Source organism: Stegastes partitus, unplaced genomic scaffold (assembly GCF_000690725.1).
Source record: "Stegastes partitus isolate 25-593 unplaced genomic scaffold, Stegastes_partitus-1.0.2 Scaffold2210, whole genome shotgun sequence".
Classification (NCBI taxonomy): domain Eukaryota; kingdom Metazoa; phylum Chordata; class Actinopteri; family Pomacentridae; genus Stegastes; species Stegastes partitus.
The window spans coordinates 39,295-56,977 of record NW_007579941.1 but is presented as its reverse complement, the minus strand read 5'-3'; the positions used below and the strand labels follow the sequence as shown (position 1 = coordinate 56,977).

The 17,683-nt window shown below is 43.7% G+C and overlaps 1 protein-coding gene across 1 annotated transcript in view; it reads right to left on the bottom strand.

Moving 5' to 3' along the window:
* aspm (assembly factor for spindle microtubules) overlaps nt 1–17,632 on the bottom strand; it is a 27,909-nt gene extending 10,277 nt beyond the window's left edge. The window contains 20 exon segments of the mRNA XM_008304399.1: nt 1–2,267; nt 2,660–2,854; nt 3,579–3,707; nt 4,234–4,382; nt 4,658–4,862; nt 6,012–6,224; nt 6,323–6,408; nt 6,681–6,826; nt 8,332–8,507; nt 11,158–11,288; nt 12,159–12,300; nt 12,385–12,452; nt 12,543–12,782; nt 12,936–13,082; nt 13,181–13,282; nt 13,497–13,592; nt 14,514–15,842; nt 15,844–15,853; nt 16,915–17,058; nt 17,357–17,632. Coding sequence (XP_008302621.1) covers nt 1–2,267; nt 2,660–2,854; nt 3,579–3,707; nt 4,234–4,382; nt 4,658–4,862; nt 6,012–6,224; nt 6,323–6,408; nt 6,681–6,826; nt 8,332–8,507; nt 11,158–11,288; nt 12,159–12,300; nt 12,385–12,452; nt 12,543–12,782; nt 12,936–13,082; nt 13,181–13,282; nt 13,497–13,592; nt 14,514–15,842; nt 15,844–15,853; nt 16,915–17,058; nt 17,357–17,632 — 6,251 coding nt within the window.
* Between the last annotated feature and the right edge of the window lie 51 nt (nt 17,633–17,683).

Sequence of the window (17,683 nt, the reverse complement as noted above, 5' to 3'; positions counted from 1 at the left end):
TGTTTTCTGAATGCAGACTGGATCACAGTGGCGGCCTGATGCCAACAATGAACCTCCTTCCTGACCTGCTGCCCTCTGAACGCTGCCTGCAGGATGACGGCTGCTTTACGGATTTGTTCATATTGTTTCCTTTGTTTCTTTGTGGCTGCATTGGCCCGATACCTGCGCTGAACGTTGAGCACGGAGGATTTTAAGGTGATATAGCGTCTGTGCTGGCAGTGGGCCCTGTAAGCTCTCTGGATAACACTGGCAGCCTCATGCTTTAGTTTGATGATTCGTCTGGATTTCATTCCACGGAAGGCAGCTTGTAAGACAACAGCAGCATTCCTCTTGGCTCTTAAGGCGTGCACCTCTGCTCTCATTTTTTTGTTAGCTCTGTAACGTGCTTGCAGTACACTGGAAGCCCAGCGGAGCTTTTTGTAGTTGGTCCTCTGCTGGTGCTTTCTGAAGTGAGACTGAATTGTTACAGCTGCCATATGCTCGATACGCAGCTGCTTTCTAACTTCATATCCTCTGTAGGCTGCCTGCAGACAAATGACTGCGCTGCGCTTTGACAGATAGTCCTGACGGTCTTTTCTTGCCAGGATCACCGCTCTGTACCTCTGCTGACAGGCCAAAGCTGCTGCCTTGATAGCTCGGAACTGCTTTCTATCTCGGGTGGTCAGAAACGCTCTCTGGATGACTGTCGCGGCACGGTGCAGCTCTGCAATCTTTCTCCTGGCCTCGTGGCCGCGGTACGCTGCCTGGACGACGACTGCTGCGCATTTCATCGTTCTGTACGTCTGCATCTGTTGATCCATGAGCATTTTAGCCCTGTAGCGTCGCTGAATAATAACGGCAGCACGCTTGGTAGCAAGGTAAGCCGCACGCATTCTTTGCATCCTGAACTGAGCTTGGATTGTTCTGGCAGCGTTGCGCCTCTTGTTTAGGTCTTTCCTGACTCTAAATCCCCGGAAGACGGCTTGTATCTTTGTGGTGGCCTGCTTTAGTTTTCTGAATTCATTTCGCTGCTCTCTGCAGAGTAGAAGAGCTCTGTATTGGCTTTGGATGATAATCGCTGCACTTTGAAGGAGAAAATACCGTTTCCTACATAAAAACATTCTCACAAAAGACTGAATGACAGTCGCTGCCTGGTGCTTTTTCTTTAGCTCCGTCCTAACTCTCATGCCTCTGAATCCAGCTTGGAGAGTAACACATGCTGCTTTCTTCTGTAGGTACGCTTTCCTCATCTCCTTTCCTGCCACAAAAGCTCTATAACCATGTTGTATGACTGCAGCTGCTGCCTGCATGGATTTGTACTCTGCTTGTGCTTTGTGCCGACGATAGTGAGCCTGTATCAGTGTTGCACACTGATGCCACTTCTCTATCCTCTTCCTGTCAGCTCTGCCTCTCCAGTTAGCTTGTAAAGTGAGCGCAGCATTCCTAAGACCATCGTATTCATCCTTTGTCTTACGAGCCAAAATTGTGGCTCTGTACTTCTGCTGTATCACATTTGCAGCTTTTCTCAAGGCAAGGTAGTGCCTTTGGGCAGCATACTTCCTAAAAGCTGCCTGGATCACTGCTGCTGCCTCGTGTTGCTTTTTCAGCCACTCTCGAGACACTTTTCCCCGATAAGCTGCCTGTATGGTAACAGCCGCGTGTCTCATCCTCAGAAACATTTTCCTTTCCGTGTCTCTTGTCACAGAGGCCCTGAACCAGCGTTGGATTATGACTGCAGCGCATCTCATCCTCTCCACCTGTTTCCTGACAGTGTGCCCTCTGAAGGCGCTCTGGATGACAATAGCAGATCGTTGCTGCAACTTCCACATCTGAAAGCAGCGCCTCTGTGCACGGCCTCTGTACTGGGCTTGAATGAGCACAGCACTTCTCTTGATCTTTCTGTATTCACAGAGACACATGTGCATTCTGTACCAAGATTGAATTCGTACAGCAGCAGCAGATTTTTTTGCCATCTTGTCCTTGTACCACTCCTTAAATGCAGCTTGTATCACTTCAGCAGCACGGTTTTCTTTGTGTGTTTTCTGAGCTTTCCATCTCCTGTACCCTCCCTGTATTGTCACCGCCGCGGTCCTCAGGCAGAGATAACGTTGCCGATCTCTTCTCGAAAGAGCCCATGCTCGTGAGTACTTCTGAATGACTGTTGCCGCCCAGTAGATTTTCCCATAAGAAGAGGCTGCCCTCCTCATTCGCCATTGTGCCTGGACAACAATGGTGTAATATCTGAGGCGTTGGTAATCCCTCATGGCCGAAAACATCCTCCACTGAGCCTGCATAGACAAGATAAGAAGCACTTATTCAAAGAACAATTGCATATGGCAGCTTCATTATGCAGCAAATGTCCTTGCTGTAACAAAACTGACAAAGTGAAATTGTCCAAAGGAAAGGAAAGCAAAATCACAAATGTTGACTCGAGAGCATGTAAATTCATGGCCATAAAAACGGATGTGTCCTTGGCTAAACTCTTACAACTGGGACCACTGAAGTAGGAAAACTAAATCAGATCAAAAAACACAGAAGAATGCTGAAAAATTCTGCAACATCTAATACGACTTTGTTTTTCCAGTCAAGTGTAGCTATCAGTTCAAAAAAGTTATTTATCACATCCAAGGTGGTCATTCACACTTTGTTTACAGTCTTTTTTATTGTGATAAACACCAACCTGGATAACAGTTGCTGCCTCATGCTGCATAGCCCGACGCTGAGCCTCTTTTTTCAGCCTCAGCCTCTTGCGGGCTGCATGAGCCCTCCAGAACGACTGGATGATGACAGCAGCTTGATTCTGCCTCTTAGCTCGGCACTTTTGGAGAAACCTCCTCGCCAACACCTGGATTTTCACAGCAGCCGCGTTTCTTTCCTGTATCCAAACAAGATAACGATATTATTTTTGTACATTACTGGAGCAGCATCTTCTTTAATTTGAAGCTGATTGGAACAATAAGCTGAAACTCTGCAAAGATGGAGGAACTGCAGATTCCAGGTTTGTTACGGTGAACAATGCATTTCATATTATCGCACTGTTGTTGAATTGATATTTGATTCACTGGTATTATAAATCTACTGATTACAGCCAATTCAAGCTGCACGGTTTCTGCACCTGACTGACCTTTTCAGCAACTTAACGTCATCTCCATTTGACTTGGGTCTCCTTTGCTCTGTTTGCGTCTGTTTCACCACAATACATGTGGAAAATCCCAGCAGAGCAAAACAGACACAGCAAAAGAGAAGCAGAGACTCTCACACTGAACTGAGTGCATATAAATTAGGTAAATAGATTCTGCTTTTCCACTTCAGTGTCGGAGGCACTCTCTGTCTGCATGGAAGCAATGGGAGGGCTGCGACCACCCGTGACCAAGCAATAACTGGCCCCTGTTTCTTTACTGCAACAACAACATGATCAGGAGAAAATAATCAAGAATATCCCCCCAAAAATTGAAAATAAAGCGGCAAAATAGATGTAGTCGTTGTCCACTCTGACCCTGAATTAATACTGGAGTTGTCCAGTCATAAAAGGCTCAAGTGGCTCACTCCTGGCTGATGTGAATTTGCTTCTACATAAATAGATCAAATACACCACCAACCTTGTAGAGCTGTAGATCTTTCTTCAGCCTGTATTTCCTCCAGGCGCCCTGTATGACCCGAGCTGCTCTGGTTTCATTCCGCAGGTCCAGCAAACGAGCACACAGGAAGGACAGGTAGGACATCACAACCTGGAAACAAAATCGATTTGGATGAAGGCAAAGCTGAAGGAGTTTCATGTTGGTGTCGACAATTTTTTTCTGTATTTGAATCATTGAGCCACTGACTTTTTATTTCGAGAGGATTGTAATGATGTTTAAACCAGTTATTTCTGATAGTTGGTTTTAAAAAGTTTAGTAATTTTTTAAGCTCAAATGCCAAATATCTCTTTATTAGTCATGTTCGAGTAAATTGAATATCTTCCGGGTTTGTAAAATGTTAACAGGCCTTGCTTTACAAAGTTCTGAGATTCCAGACAAAATAACCTGCAAATAAAACGATAATGAAAAATAACAACCATAAGTCATAACCACCATAGAGAAACAAATGTTTTACGTTTAAAGAGAGAATGTAAAACGAAATTTCTCCTGTAAAACACACATTTAATGGCCGTACATGCAAACAGGCATTACAAGCCTGGAGGCATGCCAGCATTTAGGTGCATATAAACCCACTAAATGCAGAAAGCGTGGAGAAAACCTCCCATCCTCATCTCACCTTCTCGTTGGGAATGGTGTTGGACATGTCAGCTGGGTTGATCATGGCAGGAACTCCGCCCAGGAAAGCCACAGCACTGTTGACCAGCCTGAAGTTGTTTTTCTCGTTTTCCAGGAGCTCTTTAAACTTTAGTGATGGAGAATCTAGGCCTGTTCACAGAAAAGCACAGGTACTGTCATTATCGTCTGTTTTTACAGCTGTCATAATCTCCTTGAAGTAAAGTAACTCGATGAAATTGGAAAGTCTTCTTCCAATCAACAGATTCCGCAACAGGTAGATGTGCTGCTATTCAAATTCTTGTTTTCCACACTTTGATGCACTACACGTGCGTGAAGTAAGAGCATGCAGCTAACTGAACAAAAGATTAAAAGATGCATCCGAACAGACAGCTGAGCTGAGGTTGCAGCATCCAGCTGACACTTACCGTTCGGGCCTGTCGGCATGGAGTCAAAGGAGCTGTCGGAGTCGCTGGCTGAGCAGCTGAGCTCCAGTCGGCCTCTCGGTGAGCACTCGACAGTCTGACTGGTGCTGTGACTGACGGACGCCTCTGGCAGGAGGCCGGGGTGGTAGTGGTGGATAAGGTAGCAGAGGACGCGGCCATCCGAGAACGTCACGGTGAAGTTCTCCACCTGCTCAGACAGACAACAGACTTCATTTACTGCATCCTGAAAGTAGGACTTTATGCTTCCCTGGATCTTTTCCCTGAAAGGCTGTGACGTGGTGCTTTTCGCAGGACACAGCGGCTGCCTACAGGTAGAGCTGCAGCAGGTGTGACGGAGTCAGCACAGGATTCCTCGAGAATGTACAACTTTACACTGTGTTCTGTTGATGGAAAACACGTACAAATCAAAGCAGCGGCAGCTCCTTGATGAATTACAAAGATGTGGATGACATCTTTAAAGTCCAGCGCCCAGTCTGTACGGTAATAAATACGTGGGTCTATATTTAGACTTGCATGAAAATGTTCAGCCTTTGCAAAATATGTATCCAGACACATATTGTAATTCATTGCCAAAGGTAAACGGGGTGTATTTCCCTGCTCCAGAGAAATGTAGCTGCCTGCAGGTGTTCATTTTGAGGATAACTCTTGTTGTTGAGGTTTCATGCAAACAGTGAGTCAGCAACTTAAACAGATGCATGGTTCATTTCAAACCTAATACTCAGGTTTTTTTTCCTTTACTCTGAAAGTGTTTCCAGATGAAACAAAGAGAAAGCACTGATTATCTAGAGACTGAATGAAAGCTTCTACCAAAGACACAACAAAAATTCTGTAGTGGATCAAAGGAGGTGGGCTGCAAGGTGGCGCAGGTGGTGACACTGTTGCCTCGCAGCAAGAAGGTCGCCAGTTCGCGTCCCGGTGAGGACACCCGGGATCTTTCTGTGTGGAGTTTGCATGTTCTCTCCGTGCAGCGTGGGTTCTCTCCAGGTTCTCCGGCTTCGTCCCACACAGTGCGAAAACATGTTGAGGTTAATTGGTGATTCTAAATTGTCCATAGGTGTGAATGTGAGTGTGCTTGGTTGTCTGTCTCTAAGTGTAGCCCTGTGATAGGCTGGTGACCTGTCCAGGGTGTCCCCTGCCTTTGCCCTAAGTCAGCTGGGATAGACTCCAGCCCCCCGCGACCCTAGTGAGGATTAAGCGGTGTATAGAAAATGGATGGAACAAAGTAGGTGGTAACACTGCACCGAGCCAAACAAAACAATTGAATCAAAACCCACAGACTCACTGTAAACCTGACAGTATTTTATTTATTAGTAAAAAAAACTACAGCATGTCTCACCTTGAGGTTGTAGAAGTCACACACGGAGCGGACCCAGTCCATCAGCAAGGTGACCTTGGTGCTGCCATGTTCATACGGCGCCCTGGTCGTCGCAGGGCTTGGCTGAAGGCCCCGGTCGGCCCTCAAGGACGCCAGGCTCCGTTTGGTCCTCAGGGTTCTCTTCAAGAAGCTGATCTCGTCCCTGAGCTGATCCTCGTCCAGAATCACCTCCACCTAAAAACATTATTTGTTAGCAGCATATCAATCACACTTTTAAAAAAAATAAAAATTGTGAACTACACGCAAGCAGGAAACAAAAAAGTATCACACACGTGAAATGCAAAGATGATTTTCCACAGGAGGCTCAGTGTCTTTTCTCTGTGTCCATCAACAACATCTCTTGAATCAATGGGGGCGCCTGGAAATAAGAACACAATGTTTAAATACATATTACAAACACAGTTTTTGTTTGTAGTTGCTGGTGAAAAAATGATGTAAATATCAAAGGACTGAAGCTGAAATGCAGATGTAATCAATGAGAAACGTCGGAAAGTTGTAGAAAACACAATGAATATGTAACGCTTCACATCTGAAACAGCAGATTAAAAAAAATAAAAAATAAAAAAAAATCTCATTTTGTTGAGGGCAGCGATTCGCTCCAATCTCCCTCTTCATAAATTTATTCATTACCGTGTTCATCTTTGAGGTCGACCCCTTTGCTTTTGAGCACGTGCAGAGCGATGTCGACGTTGTGGACCTTCTGCAGGCGGCTGATGGCCGGCAGACGGAGCTTCGCTGATAAACTCCAGTCCTGGACGAGGAGCTCCATCACACGCCTGGAGGCAAAATCACATTTAAACAAACGTGCATTTATAGAAAGTGAATGCAGGATAAGAATCTTTGCAGTTGTTGTCTTTTTTTTTTCCTTAATCATTGATGTTTGTTGCTTTTTCACTGCACAACCAGACTCTTCATTGCATCCTCCCTGATCAGCTGCTCTACAATTTGTCATCCTATCAAATATTTGTATTTTCCCCATTTTGGACAGCAGTAGGAATCTAATTTGAGAGGGTAAAAAGGTTCGAAAACACTCCATAAAGTGGCTATAATCAATTTTTTTTGTTTTACATTAATAATGTATTTGAAAGGGATCTGTGGTAGTGAGAAACCTACAGACAATTTTACCACTCTGAGCTGATCGCGAGTTTGACTTCATGTTTAGCTGTTCGGCTGCAAGAGCCCGCAGAATTTAGCCGAGCTGGTGCCCACAAGGACAGCGACCCTCTACATGAATGTCACATGTGTAAAACTGCTTCTATCAGCATGTAAAATAATGTCCACTGTACTTAATATTATGTAATGATTTAATCAATTATTGAATTTTCATCCCTAGTAAATACCTGACTGTGTGGCTGCCCTCTAACAGTCAAACAAACGTTAGTTGAGGACGGGAGCTTTAGTTAATTAAGTTTTGATTTGATTAGTCATGAGAAAAAAGGTCCTTGGTCAGGGACAGCCCTACAGTTATATATATATTAATAAATGATGACTTTTTTTACTTACACAAAAACGTCCAGTATTACTTAACCTTATATTACTTTATCCTCGGAGGGAAACTTTGACAGTTACGATTATACGCCCTCATAACCACCAACCAGATTACAAGATTTTCATTAAAAGGGTTTGTGTAAATCCCACAGCTGCATGTCGTACCACCCCAAAACTCTCGACCACGTGCAGACACCTGTATATATAGTATAAACACGACTTTATCCACTTGCATGTAGCATATCTGACCTTTTTCTGATGAGTTCATCGTGTCATTCTTTGGAGTTTCACCCTTAAACTGAGCTTTCACCCTAATCCTAACCCTTTTATACTTAATCCCCCTAAAACCAGGGAAATACAGTGAAGAAAACAACTAGTCTGAAAGGCAAGCAGAGAATACTGATCTGATCACTGGAGAGGACATGTATTCTCCAAAGTATTCTCTGGTCTTTGCCATGCGATTTTTCAACCTGTATTTTCTGTGCAATAAAAGTGTAAACACACAAAAAATGAACTTTTCAGAGACACACACACACACATGTATGAGACTGAACTATGATCAGAGTGATTCTGTTACACCGACAGGCCGGTCAGAGGGATCATCGTTCAGTGAAAATCCCAGAGAGGAAATCCCCCCCCTGTCTGTCTGACATCTGCTCTGCTGGAGAGTCCTGAACACTGAATCCCTCCGAGCTGCTGGGATGCTACCACGCAGCCAAGCCTGACCTCCGAGAGAAGAAGTATCCCTTCTGGGATCAGAGCATCGCATTAAAATTCATGACGTCTCACTCACACTAGGCGAATGCCGCATTTCAAGTCAACTGCCAAATTCTTCACAGCGAAGTTGAACTCGTCCAGAGGCGTCTGAACGTGGGAGACGGGTAACCCGAGGTAGCCGAGGTGCCGGGGGAGGATGCCTTCACCGCTCAGGAAATCCCTCGAGAAGGCCAGCAGCAGGTCTTTGCTCGCCTGTATAAGAAACAAGCAGTGCACGGCATGGCAGTGGTTAATGCAATCTTGGATGATCCAGGGAATGTTGGAGAGATTTACTTCAAGGTGGCTTTGGGGTCTGTGCTTCTCTGTATATAAAGATGTCTTACTCTCAAAAAAAGTTTTTCCTCTTAATAAATGAATCCACATATTTATATACATTTTGCACGTATTTAATCAAAAGTCTACTTTACAACATTCATCCTCAAGTGCTTATAAGTTATTGCTCATGAGTATTGGGTGGAACATTGCTCAGGACCACAGACTGGTACCTACAGATAGAGAGGCAGCTGTATCAGAGACAAAGTGGCTCATTTTCAAATGTGTTCATTTTTTCAGGAATCAAATTATGATACAGATAATCAGAAATCTGATAGTTGTGAAACCTCAGGATAAAGCCACCCTAATTTAACACACTAAGACTTACAGAATATTGCTCTTTTTCATAGGTGGTTTTGTAGCCAACAATCTGATTTGGTTCAAATGAATCGGTGTGCTTTTGCCTGCTTAATAGAGTTCAAGCTGTCAGTCGGTTTTTCTCCAAGTGGACTCATTTTGGTGCAGTTTGTTTGAGGTGTAAAAGCCAACCACTGTATTTTTAAAAAGTAGATATATTACGTTAAACACTCATGAACTGTTCAGACCCTATAACCAGTTTGTGCTGATTCAAATTGGGAAATTACGACTGAAGACACAAACACTGACCGTTTCGTCCAATCAGCACAAGTGGCTCCCTAAATTAAAGCAACCTGTTCGTGCTGTTTTTTTCTTCCATCTCCCAACTGTTCAATCTGACAGAACCTGTGACATACTACATTTGTGTATGTATTTATAACCAGAGAAACACAAAAGACTGTCAAAATAAACCAAAATACAGCTTTGTGACAGCAGTTGCACTATAGCATAAGTCAAACTCAGACTTATCTGGCCTGTAATGTAATTAATATTTGGCCCGCAAGATAATATCAAATGTCTATTAGAGCTGGCCTGCCGGTATATAGTGCATGCATCACTAATACTACACATCCCAGAATGCTCTGCTGGTGCCTTGGTGCATCAATGAAGACCCGCAAGCACCTGGTGACATTCATCAGCAGCCTCATGTTACACCTCAGGAAAATTTAAGCCACCACTCACAAAAATGGCCAAACGAATTATGATTATTATTATATATCTTGAGATATAGGAAAACATCCAAAGATGTGGTCAATTTTTCAATAAATATCAAGTCTGACCCACGACTTAGTCCCAGTTTTTTTTTGTTTTTTTTTTTTTAATTCTGGCCCACTGTGTGTTTGAGTTTGACACCTGTGCACTATAGGATCAGTGAGTGAAAAGTTTCTCCCCATCAGTTTGTACGACTGTCAGGATGAACATGAACCATGCCAGAGCTAAAACACAACAACTTTTAAAGCACCTTAATTCCACTTTTGTGATGGGGTATTAGTGTTACATGGTCTCAGCTTCTAGCTTATTCAAGATGAAGGCAGTCAGATAAACAGCCTTTTATGGTGCTCCAGATACTCATATCATTGCACTAAAGCAGACTGAATGCGTTTCTGAGCTCTGAGCTGTAGCTATGGTCTGTCCAGGCTGCGTGCTGCATCATCACCAGATAGCGGATGTCTGTGTCAGCCGTCATCTGTCACTTGCAACCTGATATTCACACCGACTTCACGCTGTGATTTGCCAGCAGTGTGGAGCACCTGAGAGGACGGTTCATTGTGTTTCTATTTCTATTCTCTTTTTTCCTTTCGCTATTCAACCATTTGTAGCACCTTTCATGTGTGCAACCGAATGCAACCCTGTCAATGTCTCCATGGACAGATCAGCTAACATTGTGCACCTTTATCCTCTCCGTTTAGAAACAGCATCACATCTCCCCCATCTCTACAACAGCCAACTCCTCAGGCTGATCACCAACAAACGCATTTGATTTCCGACCTAAGAACCAGTCGTGACGGACCATAAATCAGCCCTTGGTTGTTAGTTGAACAGGCACCCATCACACACAGAACAGGTGCACTCAATTTTTCTGAAACCAATTTCTTCATTTATCTCACTTTCTAAGCTTTTGTATATTAATCATTATAAACTTAAATTAAATCTGATTTTCCTCTTAATTTAGATATGTCATGAGAAAACACACAAATACAAAGAAAAATATCACTGCGGAAGTTGTTATACGTTGTAATTTAAAAATGAATTTAAACTAGGTGACTGAACCTTTATCCTCTAACCAGACTGAGACTTTCTTAAAGTTTGACTTAGCAGAAACCTGGGTGGGATTCCTCAGGGTTTGATTTCAGGGCTTTTATTATTTAATCTATTGTAGCTACTTTCTGCATATTTTAGTCTGTTGTTGACATATGGAGTTAAAGTCCATCAACAGCAGGGCTGGCGGTTCGATCCCCCGTCCCTCCACATTCTGAAGTGTCCTCGGGCAAGACACTGAACCCCAAGTTGCTCCTGTTGGCAGACTAGTGCCTTGCATGGCAACTCCTGCTGCCATTAGTATGTGAGTGTGTGGGTGAATGGCTGAATGAGAAACATTGCAAAGCGCTTTGTAGAAGTGCTGAGGTTAAAAGGCTCTATATAAATGCAAACCATTTACCAAATGCAGACCTACCTTGAACTCGGCGTCCACGCAGAACAGACAGGGGTCGTGTTCAATCAGTCGGGACTCTTTGGCTTTGTCCAGGAAACACACCAGCAGGAGCAGCTTCTTCAGAGTGAAGCGAGACAGCGCCTCCTCGTGGCCTAACCGGGAAAAGTTCACACAAGTGAGTCTGAAAACTTTCACAATACAAGCAATTTATGTGATAATTTACAGATGTATATTTACAAACTGATATTCTTTGATTTGATAATAACTTTTCTTAATTTAATAGATAGGCGCTTTCTAATAGACTCTTTCGACATTTGTGCTTATAAAATCAAAGAGGGAAACGACCAGAAGTCCTGGAAATGTCTGACTGTTATTTTTCTTAAACAAAAGTGGATCTTGGGCCACTCAGACGCTTGCAACAACATTCAGTTAGCTGATCAAAGTCAAATGCAGAGACTTTTAATGTATTTTAGGAAAAATCTCCTTAATTCTAGTTCCTCAAAGGTCAAAATGTGCTGTTTTACATAATTGCAAATTGAATATCTATGAGTCTTATAATCCTCAGTTAAGACTATGTGAAACAGGGATTGACCATTTTAGCATTTCCTAGCATTTAATCCACTACATAGTAATAAAAAAATAATCAAATAATCATGAGATGAATCGATAATGCTCTATATCTTGCAGCATAATATGAATGCACTGCAATTTTTTAGATTTTTTTTTTTTGGCATCATGAATGTCAGTAAAGCATAACAAGGAATCAGGTCACTTAATTAAAGTTCTTCTCATACCAATAGCTGCTAATTTTCAATCATAAAGTGTTCCTGTCTGCTTGTGATAAGGCAGAGGAAGCTTAGTTTTCACTCGAGTGGGAATACAAAACTGAGCTGATAACACAAACAGTACCCTTTTAATTACTTTGGATATAAACAGGCAGAAAGTAGTTCCCAAAATAAGTCTCCACTGCAGAAACTTGGTGAAATTTCTGCAGCTTTGACCCCGACACACTCTGTAATTACCGTCTTTGTAAAGGTGAGGCACTCTGGGGTGTCTGAACTCGGCGGCGATGTCTGGGTTCCAGAGCAGTCGCTGGAGGATGAACATGGCCAGACCCAAAGCATCGTTGTTGCTCTCGAGCGAGATCAGCTCCCCGTAGATCGTCTGAGGAGGAGCAACAATGTGATGGTGGGGAAAAAAAAAAAAGACAAATGCTGAAAAGTAGAAGACAATGACATATCAGAATACCTCGAGGCCGATACGCAACCACAGCGGGTTGTAAGAAAGAAGCCAGTTGAGGACTTTTCTGCGTTCACCTGAAAGAAGGAGGAAAAACAAGAAAATAATGTCACTTTCAGGCTTATTGATAGCAACTCTACAGAATGGACAGTTAGTAGGTTTCATACCAATGTCCTTCCAAAGGTGGCGGTCTTTCCTGACAAGCAGCCGCCGGGCCTCCACCTCCAGTTCGAGCCTCTGAATAGCCTTGACCATGGCCTCAGATGTGAACAGCTGGCAGGCGGAACGACGGAGGCGGTTTAGCTTCCGTCTGGCTGTGTAGGTGCTGAAAGACATCTCTTCTTTGGTGGGAGCTTTAGGCACATTGAAGTTGTCATCGCTGCCCAGGGCAAGAGACACGGCGCTCACTGCGCAAAAATCACATGAAGGAGGTGAAGGTTTAGATGTCATCGTTGTGATTCTTGCATCTCAGTTAAAAAGTTAACAAATGATGTGCCAGCTGTTGGAGAAAAACTTCATGGTAGATCAGTGAACGTCTGCCCAGTGTGTGTGCATGTTACCTTTAGTGACTTCAGTGTTGACTTTAAAGTCATCTGGGGTGAGAACGTAGTTGATCCACCACGTGAATCCTCTCTCCTGCTTCTCAATCCACCTCTCGTCATAGAACATGTTTTTGGCGGCGAACGGCATGGGGTGTCTGGGTAAAGCTAAAAGAAAAGAAGATGACAAAGTAAGACAAACTAAAGTAAAGTACATTTTCACGCATCATAATAGGCTCATTTTACAGTGTTCTGCCATCAACTACCTGTTTGCGCAGGCCTAATAAAGGTCAGCTTCGACTGCGCTACAGCAACTACTTTTGCTGTCCTCGCAGATGGAGCAGCAGATGTTTTCCGAGATGCAGCAGCTGTGAGCAACAGGGGGAAAAAAAGTCATTTCGAGTTTTAACACAAATCACATCGGTAAACTGTCAAAAACGCAAGGTCAGCAGCAGCTTTTACATCTTACTGCTGTCACACCTGGAAGGCTGACCTTTGCTCTCTGTCCTTTGTTAATATATGAATCTAACTCCATTAAGGCACATTAATCCTCATTCACAAATACTATACACGACTGAATACCTCGCGAGGTGGCTTTGGAGCTCGGCTGCTTAGCCTGAGCAGGAACTGCAGACTTTGTAGTCTTTAGAGATGATGTAGTCATCGAGCGTGCTGGGCCTGGGGAGAAAAAAAAAAAACAGTTCAAGGGTTAGAAATCACTCTCATTAATTAAATGGACAATTCAACTTCAGCAGGGAGCGTTAATATCCAGAATGTAAGACTCTAAAGCAGTCAGTCCAAAAGCCGCAGTTTGTGGATATGTACATTTCCAGGATACAGACAGAAGCTGTTGTTAAAATATAAATAACATGATGCATACAGGGCTGAACAGTGACGTCATCAGGTTTTTGTGTTTTCTAACCCTTGTCCCAAAGTTACAGATCCAACTTATCGACTTCCCTTCCCTGCCTTGTTCCAACGTGCCAAAGGCTGTTCACCTTGGAGACTTACTGCATTTTTTTTGTGTGTGTGTGTTTTATTTTTATGTATCTTTACCTTATTTAATTTATCTTATCTTTTTACTTCCCTGCTGTTATATTGATGAATGGCAGAATACTGAGCACTTTGTTGTCTCTTGTCTTTGTTTTTTTTTCCTCATCACTCGATCAAGTACCTGCCTGTCAGGTTCAACGTGCATTAGTTAAGGACTGTTTCTTTAAATTGTAACATTGCAACGATAGTCTACATAGGCCTAGAATGCCCTAAATGTGCAGTTTTACATGGTTTTAAGTTTTTAAAATGCTACAGTCAACGCTGTTGTGTGAATTGCAGAGATTAAGAGGAAAAACCTCACAAAAAAAGCTTGACTTGTCGTGAATTTAGTTGCTAAATGACAAACAATTAAGGGGATTGAGGACGCTAATGGGGCACATTAAGATGCCCCATTAACGTTTTGTACACTCAGCTGCCAGCTTTCTGGGGTGATAGCTGAAACAGTTTGAGCTTCCTCCAGTTCTTGCTCATTTGTGATGCTGCAGTTTGCGGCACTGTTGAATTGTGTTGTATGACCATTACCACCTTCATGAAAAATGGGCTTACCTGCTGTTCTCTGCCGTTGGGGTGCGCCTCTCTTCTCCTGTACTGGTTTTGAGGGCTCGGCTCTTCTAGTCAGCACCCTGCTCCTTTTGACTGGCTCGGTTTTCCCAGCGTCCTCAACTTTCCCATCACTTTTCAAATACTCCTCACTCTTCCTCTTCTTGCTCTTCCCCACCACATGGATGGGAAATGAGTCTTCGTGAATCGGGGGAGGTGACAAAATTGTTGGGGACTGCTTGTACAGATCAGAGTTTGATAAGTGAAGAGGGGAAGATGAGCCCACAGGTGATGGAGAAGTGAGGGTAAAAGAGATGGGGCCAGCAACTGGAGGAGAAGTGATGGAGAAAGAGAAGCGAGAGGAAGCCATGGGTGGAGGGGAGGAGACAGGGAAGGTGATGGGTGCAGGCGAAGCGGGGAGCCTTGGAGTCAGGCTGGAGGAGGAAAACTCTGTGGCTTGATGCTCGTCAGTCGGTGTGGCTGCTCTGTCTGGGTCTATCACTGGGAGGCTTGGAGTGCCTTGTCCAGACTCACACTGACTGCTGCCGTCAGACAGCTCGAGCGTCTTCTCTAAGAGCCGTCGCCGTGATTTCTTAATCTTCCTTCCACTCGAATTGCTTGCCTCCACCGGTGCTTTGCTTTTGGTCACTGTAACTGAGCAGAAAGAGGCCTTTTTTACTCTTTCGTCAGCCTTATCAGCCTCTGAAACAACAACCTCATTCACGACAACCTTCTTGCTGACAAAGAAAGTCAGTCTTGGCTCATTGGGCTTCTCCAGCTCTGGGCTATCAGGTACTGACTTGAAGACATCTGTGGGAGGTCCATAGTTTTGTTTTCCACTCAGAGATTCCAGTGAATCTGAAAAGTCCCTGCTCGAATTAGTGTCTCGAGGACTGGCGTTAATAGAGATCAGATCAGAGTCAATGAGCATCAGTGCATCTTTCAAAGACAGACCAGGGGCTTTGTTTAATCCACCGTCAACATCAGGAGAAGCAGGACGTGGGCTCTCTGAATGAATATAAGGCATCAGCTTCTTAAACCTCTCTGGTGTCCCGATAGGTGACAGCGTCCTGTTGAGCATTTTAGTGAGCTCTTTGTTTTCAGGTTTTCCTGCCAGGGTGTCTGGGCTAGCAGACATGTGGCCCGAGTCCATCAGCTTTGCAGTTGGGACAAGCAGGACGAGAGGAGAGTTCCTCTGAGCATGGCTGATATTCTCCTGGTCTGACAAGACCAGAGGCTGCTGCCTTTGGTTGGGATTTAGGGCTTTGAGTTCCTCTGATTTCCGGCAGCGCTCATCACTGGGGCTGTACTTGGTGAGGGACCTCTCTTTGACAGCTTTTCCCTCGTTAAGCGAAGCGAGCGGGCTGCGAGGTTTGTCCCGTTTGTACTGCGACTTTCGGGCCACTTGGAAGGTTTTATTGGCTGCCATCTTCAGTGGGGGCTCGGTTTTCTTTCTGCTTGGTGCAGTCACTTTCTCACCCTCTCTTTTGCTTTTGATTGTGTCCCATAAGCTCTTCTGAAACACAAAAGATGGAAAGTATAAGCTGCAGATGCTAAATCAAATACCACGTCTAGAATGCAGTTACACATTTCCTGAGTTCTCATTTAAACATAATGAGACTTTTTATGAGCTTGTGCCAGATTTAACTAAGTACAGACTGCACCAAATAGGCTTTCAGTTTAGTAAAATTCTGTCTGAATAATCATTTTGCCAATTATATTCTTAATTCAAAAACAGTTTCATAGTATATGTTATTAAAAGTCTTGTTTTGTACAACTTAAAGTTGAGACAAGGAAAAGCAAGACATCAACTCCTTTCAGAAGCTTAAACCAGAACAATCAACTAATTTCAAATCAAAAGCGCTTTTTAAAACAATGAAATAAGCAAACTACAAATGTTGCAATTTTAGATTTACTACATGTTGAGATTAAATGAGACCAAAACTGTAACTCAGCTTTATTCCACTGGAGCAGATTGAAACTTTCAGTGGTTGTTTACACCCATTGATCCATGTATGCTATGTAGTTCATGCATGCACACTGTGGTTCTACTGACAGAAGCCCGGTCTCATTATGTAATACACACACCTCATTCATTTTGCAGCACATCTGATGCAAGGTTTGAACTGCCTTGTAGGGACAGCCGTGCTTTAAATCAAACAGTCCAAATTTAATTGAAGCTTGACACATTGCAAAAGGAATCACAACATCTGTCCAGAAAAATCTGTTAGATATTTGCCCCTAATCGTTCAGACATATTCTCAAGTTAAATAATTTTGTTACTTTAAAAAGGCTTCAATGAATATTTGATCATCCAAGTGTCAAGCAATATTCTGCCAATCAACTAACCTCTGCAGTTTTGAATCTATAAAACTGCCAGCATCTGTGTTCAGCTGAGGAGATGTACCTTTTTCTTTTTCGGCGCCTCCGCTCTTCCCAGCAGAACAGCCTGGTGCTTGAGGACTCCATTAGCATTGAAGGTGATGAGCTCTCTGATGCCACCTTCCTCTGTAGGAGTCCAGGTCACTGTCAAACTGAATGAGCTCTCAGGCTGCAGACACAAAGCACACCATCAGGACAAACTCACCACTGCTGACTGATATGTTTGTCCAAATAGACTTAATAGGAGAGTCTCTATTAATTGTGTGAACAGCAAAACTCCCGAACATGACAGCAGCTTGTTTTAGAGTCTCTGTAGGACGTGACTGTACAACTGCTGCAGCGTTGTTTCAGCTCAACAAACTGAGTTTAGAATCACTCAAACTGTTGATTCTGTTCATTATTCCTACAATATAAACATATTGCACCGCCTCGTGATGAAAATCCCCCGTTAGCTAGCTAACACATACCTGGATCGTGAACGTGTTGTAGTCCACAGAAAAGCCTTTACTTGACGGGATCTTTTCCACAGTAACCTCCGCATCTGTGTCCACTGTGGGGTTCTCTATCCGCAGAACCGCCGACCTGGAGGTGCCCAACTTCACTGTTCCGAATGTCACAAAAGGAGCCTTTGAAAACTGGATCAAACTCAAAACGGGAACATCATTCTCCTTGTTAGAGTCGTGTCTCCTCACTGGACTGAAGTCCAGGCGCCCCCGTTGTGCTGAAGTTACCGTTTCAGCCATTGTAAATTAAAATCGCAACTGACTGGCTAGCTACAATGCCATGTTGCTCGT